At 37.0% G+C, this 9,583-nt stretch overlaps 1 protein-coding gene across 1 annotated transcript; it reads right to left on the reverse strand.

The window, feature by feature from the left end:
- Nucleotides 1-2,697: 2,697 nt before the first annotated feature.
- Nucleotides 2,698-5,132, reverse strand: LOC306987394 (endonuclease domain-containing 1 protein-like). The gene is made up of 2 exons (XM_079591598.1): nucleotides 4,713-5,132; nucleotides 2,698-3,483 (listed from the first exon to the last, which is right to left on the reverse strand). The coding sequence occupies exons 1-2, from the start codon at nucleotides 5,022-5,024 to the stop codon at nucleotides 2,824-2,826; spliced, it is 972 nt and encodes a 323-aa protein (XP_079447724.1). The 5' UTR covers nucleotides 5,025-5,132; the 3' UTR covers nucleotides 2,698-2,823.
- Between the last annotated feature and the right edge of the window lie 4,451 nt (nucleotides 5,133-9,583).

Below are 9,583 nucleotides of genomic sequence, written 5' to 3' on the forward strand. Positions count from 1 at the left end.
ACTACAGAAGCAGAGTATATTTCACTAAGAAATCAACATAGGACTATGGCCACGTTTGAAAGCCATGCCAATGTTTCAGACTTTGGAGACGAGGAATGTGTTTTATTCAACGAACCGTACATGTATGAGCCGGAATACACAGACGAAGAACTAATCGAGATAGATACTAAAAGGGCAGAAATTGAACTGTAACGTTATCTCCACTAACGCTGTCATTGTCATTCTATAAGTTATGAGAAGGGACTAGCTTAATAGATAGCTATAGTAGCCTAACAAAAGTTATTACCTGTTCATCTGCTGTTGGTGCATATGGAAAGACGGCTGGAACTGCACTCCTTGTCAGTGACTTATGGACGTTTCGATTATGGGGTTTTTCAAAGTCGTCTGGTCTAAAATAATCACTACAAATTCGCAACTTTAATAGTCTCTGCCGGTGTCTCGTTGTCCAAGCCAGCAGAAAGAAGCCACAGTTGGTTCCTTTCTGGATCTCTCAATGGAAATTTGTGGAAACTTTTTGCATGACCATCTATTTGGTTTATTTTTACAATTTCGAAATGCACAACGAATCACCATGTTGCCAATTCCTTAGTTTATAATCGAATGTTTTTCAATATCGTTGTTCAAGGCTACTAACGTTACTAGCTAGCTAGACGTCCCGTCTGTAGTGCGCGCGCTTCTGTTCTGTGTTTACTTTTCGGCGCAGTACTACTAACCGGAGCAAAGTAAAATTCCGCCGCTGCTGAGAAACTAGTTCCTGTAAATGTAATGCGATCATTGAGATGTAAGAGTACCGGACCGGTACTTTGATTTCTAACATTATTCTCTCAATAGACATTTACATCGACAGTCTGGCGTTATAATTTATTTGCTTTTGGTGTACTTTGGAGTGGGTAAAACTGCCTTTAATGGCAAGCTAGCACAGATACCGTTGACTCGCGCTAGCCTAGCATCGGCAAACTATGCAACTGGAAGGACTGGATGATTTTTTTTTAAAACTGTCTCCACTGATGAATAACAACCAGGCTAACTTGAAAATGAGGTCCGATGTCCAAAATCCTGAACCACCCCTTTAACAAGCGATTTTTATTTGTCATTACTCTATGCCCAATATACTAGCGTTATACTAGCGTTATAGGCTAAACTGTTTTTAGAGATAAAACTATTTACATTCGATAATCATGAAAACAAATCTCAGATAACGGTTGACTAGGTAACAATGTGTAATTAGACCAAAGGTTCATTTTGCGCCGGAGTTCTCCTTTAACATCCTTGATGGGTCATTACAAGTGCCCAGCCATGTTGAGTGATTCCTTCAGAGTGAACACGGTGAATCTGACTGCATTAGATGTGAAAGATATTAATAAAAATTATGTTAATTCAACAAGCGCACATACCCGTATTTACTTCCTGTTTTCTGTCGAAGTCCAAAGTAGTCGATTGTCGAGTTCACGCGCGTGATCATAGGTAAGATGATTTTTTTTTACAAATATCCATCAGAGCTGATATTCTCAAAACACCACACAGCACCGTCTTCGGCTGACAGCTGACAGTCTGAGTCTCCACTGTTGCTTAGTTACCTATGATCATGCGCGTGAACTCGACAATCGAATACTGTGGACTTCGACCGAAAACAGGAAGTAAATACAGGTATGTGCGCTTGTTGAATTAACATCATTTTTATTAATATCTTTCACATCTAATGCAGTCAGATTCACCGTGTGACACAGAAGGAATCACTCAACATGGCTGTTCACTTGTAATGACACATCAAGGATGTTAAGAGAATAAAAGCAGGTTTAAAACCTGCCCCATTCAAGTCAATAGTGTGCAAATTTTAAAAAGAGGATAACACGGTGTAGGCAACACCGATTTTTGTCATTGTTTTCTGTATTGACAGCACTCCAAATTTACTAAAAATTTAGCTCAATGTTAAAATTGACCGGAGTTCTCCTTTAATGAAAACCCGCTGGGACTCATCGCTTCACCACACCAGACTCCATTCATACTACCCGTAATCATATAGACCTTATGCGGCAGAGAAACAAGGGCGCTGCCATCTTTAGAATATTGTCTTTGAACTTCCGTTTTGCGGTCACTCTGTATATTTCTATGGCATTGCTGTCCATGAGTAACTAGCTTTTGAAGTGGATTTACTTAATGTAAAGTTGACGAAAGTTATGATAAGAATTGTAATGTTTAAAGCAGATGTCTTAACAAATGTCAGTAGACCGGGAAGATTTTAAAACGAGCAGTTCATTCATAGATACGCAAGATCGCTGTGAAAATACAGACCGGAAGACAAAAGACAATGAGTGCAGCGCTGAAAAGGGGCGGGGCTACATAAGGTCTATAGAACGTACTTTTTTAACAGTCGCGAAGTACGTTCCAATTTAAATGTAGAACCTACTTACATAGTATGTGATTTCAGACGCAGCCCAGGTTAGCCGTGGAGTGTAAGTTACTATGGCGATGAACACTGCTAAAAACCAAACAACTTGGTCCACACCATGCCTTTGTTTTATGTTTGATCTTGTTTTGGTTATTTAATAAACTGCACTTGGGTTCTTCAACTTGTCACCAATGGACTTCTGTTACAGAGTGATAGTGTTCAGATGTTAATCCAAAATCAATGATCTAAACATGTTTAATATGTCATGTTCAGCATATAAATAACTCTACTGAGGCTGGTATCATTTTGCATGATAGAAAACATTTTATGTTACATGTTAATCAAATAAACAAGGTCAGCGTTAATAACATAAATCTGTTTCTGTTATTATTTCATGCTATCTTCACATTAACACAAGCTTAACAGTGCATGACTTAATTGCCGCATAACCGGTTCCACATTTTTCTTGGTATTTGGAGAATGTAGGATGACCAGGTTTCTAGCTCATGGTTTTGCCCATCACAACCTGCTCCTGGAGTTTGACTTACAGCCACACTTAAAAGATCCGAACACTCATCTTTAAACAGTGTGATTTCTTTATTGTACTGTTTCTTCAGAAACTCCTGCAACTTCTCTAGATTCTGTACACTGATGGTCTTCGTTTTATCGTTGCTCTCATCTATGTTTTCAGCCCAGTGAGCTTGGGACATCCATTTGTTGTTCTTACTGTTATAGCAGCAGAACGCTGTCCACATGTGTGAGGGAATGTTAACTTTTTCATTCAGCAGTTTTTGGCCAGGCACAGCTCCTGTCAACACATAGGCCAAGATATTCTTAGAGGTTTTTTCATCACGGCAGTGAGAATCCATGATATTTTTAACATTTGTCTCCATGCGACACCAGCTTCCTCCGTTAAAGCTGATCTTTTGCGGCACAATATTGGTCAGTGTGAATGTAGCTTTTGCAGTGATTTCATCAGCTGCATGGAGGTTGGGAAATAAGTGACCGCGATTCAGAAATTCTTTGTTCATGTAGTCTTCTGTATGAGCCTGATTGACACATGGTGCACGCATTTCAGCTGTTGCAGTTTCAAACTATAAAATATGAAACAGATAATTGAAAAAGAGGAAGAGATTGTCAGTGAAATGCTCGAAGAACTTGAGAACATAAAACCAGATAAATAAAGCCCATTTTGAGACATAAAGGCCCACTGAAGTGCCTTAAAATGTGCAGCGTTATTCAACAATAATAACTGGAACAGGATGTGAGTGCGGGACATATCAAACGTCTTATAGCAGCCATATCTTCTCTTTAGTGCTGTTTAAAATGTTGAGACCACATTTGTGATGTGTCATCTACTCCTAAAATGTGGCAAATATGTTTTAATGTGTCGGATATGTTTTATTACTGACCCACGCATATGATCCACTCTGTACTGTTTCTCTGGACTGGAGCACACTGTGCAAACTGCGGCAGTTTAGTTAAACTGATGCGAAAGCAAACTTTATTCTTCCGAATGAAAAGTAGCCTATTTACACTGTGTGAATAGTTCACTATCGTTTATATTGTTTATATAGTCCATTCAACACATAAAACATATAGTGAATGAGTGTCTGAACAAGATTCAGCGTCTTTTATAATTCAGGACTCTAGAGTGTGTTCTAGAGATTCCAGAGAGCATTTGGTTGAACAGAAAATCTGAAGAGAAGTTGACGTGCTTCTAATTGCTTTTAAATCGTTTATCAGTATTGGTGGAAGTGAGAGACTAAGTTTTAAATAAATCTTCTAAATGCAAATGTTGTAATTGTTTTGAAGCACATTGGCATATATAATATTAACATAACTAAGTAAAGAGAACAAAGTAACAATAACATTCATAATAAAATTAATTTTGGTTTCATGATTCATCTAACAAGGTTTATCTTGTAACACTGTAAAACAACAATGGGTAACACTTTATTTCGATAGTCCACTTTAGACATTCTACTAAGTAGCTTTGCATGCAATCACGTGTCAACTAACTCTCATTAAAGTATAAGTTGACTGTATGCTTAATATCGGCTAACACTTTATTGTGATGGTCCCCCGACAGATATTCTACTGACTATAAATAACTTGGCAACTACAAGTCAACTAATTCAACTTACCCGAACCCTCACACCTAACCGTAACCTACAGTCTACTGGTAGTCTACTACGCTCTACTAATACTCTAATAACTGTTAGTTGACATGTAGTTGCAAAGTTACTTATAGTTAGTAGAATGTCTAAAGTGGATTATCGATATAAAGTGTTACCGAACAAGGTACTGTAAGAAACATCACCTCTGGCTCGATCATCCATGGAATTGTTGGTCTGTCGAATTTTCCTCTCCCAGTGTATTTGTAAGCTGAAAAAACAGGAATCTTATTTCTTTTGTCATAGAGAGTTGCAAATCTGTAAACGTTCTCATATTTCTGACAGATTAGTTTGTAGTTGTTATTATCCTTTGAGACTGAATTCTCCAGAATGCTCTTAATCATTGGAGGCTCTCCTTTAACAAAAAACTCATTGCATTGTTTGAATGAATCTACAACTTTAGTCTTGATGAAGGGAAAGCCAAACACCAGGAGCACAGAAAAGAAAATAAGATGCATCTTCAACTGAACTGAACTCAATCACAAGCCAAAAATAAAGCTGACGTGGTTGTAGAAAGAAACCCTCTGTTTTTATAGACCGGTTATCTATCCTCTTTTTACTATCTGGGATCCTAGACGTCAATGTAAATTGATACACTTGCATTTAACATTCATTCATTTAAATTCAGTCACTGTTTGCACATGACAAGGCCAAAAAAAATTCACTCCCTCATTTTTTGTCATGCAAGGTGGTATCAAAGCTCATAGACGATGAATGCACAGAATAATATTTATTAAGAACAAGGAGATACTCAGGAGAAACAGCATTGACATTAACACATACATTGACGAGAACGGACAGAGAACGAGGGAGAATATAGGGTTTAAATAATCAGAAGAACTAACAAGATGATTGACAGAATACTGTAGGTGAACATAATGACTAATAAGACACCGTAGGAAAACTAGGTAACAGAGGAGAACCAAAAACAAAACAAAAACGCAGCATACATGTTACAATATTAGCTTATGGAATTATAACTTATATGACTTCAGTTATATTCTGTTAGCTAAATGGAAATGAAAAAGAGTTCGTTTTTAGTTGTATTGGTGTTGTAATAGAGATCAGAAGGAATAACAATAATGTGACAGTAAGCAGAAACAAAATATAATTCCGATTAGCTAGTTAATTATAGACAGTTTTATAGACAGGTTATCTGTCCTCTTATTTTTTATCTGTGGCCTCCCTAAGTTAGCAATTTCCATATTATACTGTATATTTATCGTATCTGCCATTATTCGTTTTGTGTAATTCTTTTTTTTATGTAAACATAGTCATGGCAATTAAGTACAAAATTGAAACTCAATAAATAACAGATAACAGGAAAGAGAGCACAATTGAAATTATTTCAATTAAAATTGCTACATCTGCTTATTTTTCTACTCTTAGAAGAAAACAAACACAAACTATTTATTTGTATTTATTTGATACAGTGGCTAAATTAACAAGAAATAGAGCTTCAACTTCTGACGTTTCAAAACAGCACAGCAGTAATGACTTTATGAACTTCTCTACTTACTTGCAAGATTGAATATATAACTATGCAACTGTCTACTGCAGTATTGCATCAGACAGTGCATTGTAGTCTCCCTGAGGGAAAATCCCATTCATTTGTTGCAATAGGAGAGGAATAATTGTCTAAACTCTTTAAATCATCTAAATCAACAACATATGTTAGACCCTATACCGACAAACCTACTGAAAGAAATGCTTCCAGAGGTCATAGATCCTCTTCTTAATATCATTAATTCATATTTGTCATTAGGATATGTACCGAAAACCTTTAAGCTGGCTATTATTAAACGTTGGGTTGGGCGATCAAAATTTATATCACAATATATTTCTTAGTTTCGGTCGATACAATACAATTCTGATATCGATTACAAAATATAATAGAATAACTGCCAAGAACGCCCATAACGGCTGTCTGTACCTAAACTTCTGAAAAATAGGATAAAAAATATGATAAGTGCTCAGAGTTGTTGCAGAAAACAGAAAAAAAGTGTTGATGGCACCCTAAAATTAATTTCGATTGATGAATCTGTATGTAGTGTTTACATGAACGCTAAATAAGTGGTAAATAAGTACCCATTTCTGGTCATAATTTGGGGACAATAAACATAAACGGTTGTGCGTTCTGCTTATATAATCCGAAAGGACCAGGACTGGTGGGACTTTGTCCTGCTCCACTTCACCGAATTTTAGAATGATGGGACACTCATTTACATGACACTTTATTCAACAGGAAGAACACCTCGTTCTGCGCGCCATATGTCATTACGCTATTTCAACGTCATTATGCCATTTCAGCGTCACTGCACATGCGCAGTCCTTTCAGTTTCGGTATTCAATCCGATCAAGTGTTTACATGTTCTCTCGATCGGATTAGAAAAGGAGCAAACCACCCCTTTCAATCTGATTGAAATTTCATTTAATTCTCAATCGGATTTATTTTAGGTTGTGGCGAAGAGGACGAGGTCGAGATACAAGAGCGCCGCTCTCTCACGTCCCTCGACCTCGTCCTGCTCGCCACATAGGTGTTTACTTGAATGCTTTTCAGTCCGATTGAGCCGTCAATCCGATTACTAATGGATTATTTATTCAGTTGCATATTTAGCGATTCTACTTAATTCCAGCTCAAAGATATTAGAACCTCTGAAATTCAAGACCTAGGCTCTAGGAGGCAGTATTTGTGAGTCACAACAGCAACACATAAATCAAATTTAATTTGTGGCGACGAAAACCACAGGGAACGGGAAAGAAAAAAACAATCTGCACTTATACTGTATATTGTAATCAGTTTCAAGCAATGAACTCTTACAACATTATGAGACTTCTTTTAACAGATTTGAATCTATTTAACTAAGTTGCACTCTGTTATACCATGAATAATGTTCATAGGAAATAATTTTCTCCCAGTATTAACATAATACAGGTCGGTGTCACGTACTGTAAAACTTGAGTTTTACATACACAATGTCTCATGAATTCAGTTTCTTGCAGAAATATTAATGAATAAAGCAGTTTAAACATGAATTTGCATTGGATATTTTGTTCGTTTGACTAAGCAGAAAGCACTTAAAGTAATTGAATGACGCAATTCCACATCACACATATATATATAGGCTACACAGTATATATCGGCATTTACAACACACATTAAATAAAATAACACATCACAACATCATTGAAAATCACTGATTGGTTTTAAGAGTAAATCTACTAATGATGATCACAACAAATAGAAATGTCTTCAACTGTAATTCCCCAGAGTTCGTGACTAGGAAGGAAAAAATTAAGAACATATCATGCATCTCGTTTTTTTAAGTTTTTAACTTAAATTAGATGAATTCAACAGAAAAACACAATATTTTGTGAAATACTCAACAGAAATAACCTTTTCCACAGGAGAAAAATTTACCAATTCACAAAATTAGCAGAATGTTTAGCTGATATAAAACATTAGATGACTATTCATTTCCTACTACTTCATTCGGAAAAAACAAGAGTTAATAATTACTGGACAGAAAAAACTCTGCAAGTAGTAACCCAGAATACTGTCTGTTTGCTTGTCTTTCACTTTGCAGTTAAGATAACTTATGTAAATATGTAAATGATAAAGCTAACAAAGCATAACTGAACTGCAGTTACATATAGTACGAAGATATATTTCCATAAGCTAATATGAGTATGTACATTTTCATTGGCCTGGCCTGACCTAAACTGATATCAGTGACTGAATTCAAATTAAGGATTGTTACCGTTTTTCTTACAATCGCTAGGACACATTTCTTAATAGCCAACTTAGGTCACACAATTTCATTACCATCCAAAATGGGAAACTTAGGTATAATTGTGTACTGTTATGTACATGGGCTCATAAACTGCAGTGAATTATAAGCAGTAGAGAGTGTCATTCTTGTTTTGTAAAGAAAACATGGCAACACTTTATAATAACTGCATGCTATGAATCATTAGTTAGACATTAGTACATAATTAATTCATAATTTATTAAGCATTGTCCCTACATTAATAGACGTAATAATACATTAGTAAATGTAGCGGGTGACATAAATTATATGATTCAAAATTAAGTGTCTGTATCAGTTCGCAGACTCTACTAACAAAACAGCATTTAAATTATTTACACTTTGGGCTAAATATATATAAACGGATCAATTGTGCAACAGAAAATTAGTGGATATTCACTGAAGAACACAGGAGCCAATGATACGGCAAGTACTTTACTTTTTATAATTTACCCAAATAAAAAGTAGGTCTTTTAAAAGAAAAACAATTAAATCACATTTTTCCAATGTAAAATAAAATTAAAAACCTCTTCAAATATGCTATCAACTGCAGCAGCCTACCACTGAGCCTGGCGTGACGTCACGCCCAATGAGGGCGCTTTGTGTATAAAAGCGTATAAAAGGAAGGGCTCAGGCTGCATAAAACTTGGTTTTCATCGCTCTTCTAGAGAGAACCGAGGTTACGTTAGGTAACCGAGTACGTTCTCTTACGAGAGGTTCTCTCGTACTGCGTAATGTAAAATTATGCACCGGGAACCCCTTGTCAACGCCGTGTGCGCTAAGCAGTCACTACATGAATCCCAGGGGGGACGCCCCGGGGGACACAGATAAGTGAGAAACAGGCGGCCAACGGAGTGGGCTCGCACATGTACATAAAGCACTTTATAAGGGGATACACATACAGAGTGGCACCGCCGGTCTTATACTGAACTCATCTACCCTTGTAGCGCAGTTCACCAAGTCAGTCGTTAGGGACTTTTAGACTGAAAAAAGTCTAGCCTGCAGGGCGGGAACTTCTAGGTTGTAAAACCTAACAAATGTAGAGGGGGAGGCCCAGCCTGCCGCCGTACAAATGTCATGAATAGAAATCCCGCTGGACCAAGCCCACAAAGAGGCCATGCCTCTGGTGGAGTGAGCCCTAACGCCCAAAGGGCATTGCAGGTCTTTTGACGCGTAAGCCGCAGCAATAGCGTCCACTATCCATCTGG

Source organism: Phoxinus phoxinus (assembly GCF_949152265.1).
Source record: "Phoxinus phoxinus genome assembly, chromosome: 19".
Taxonomy (NCBI): domain Eukaryota; kingdom Metazoa; phylum Chordata; class Actinopteri; order Cypriniformes; family Leuciscidae; genus Phoxinus; species Phoxinus phoxinus.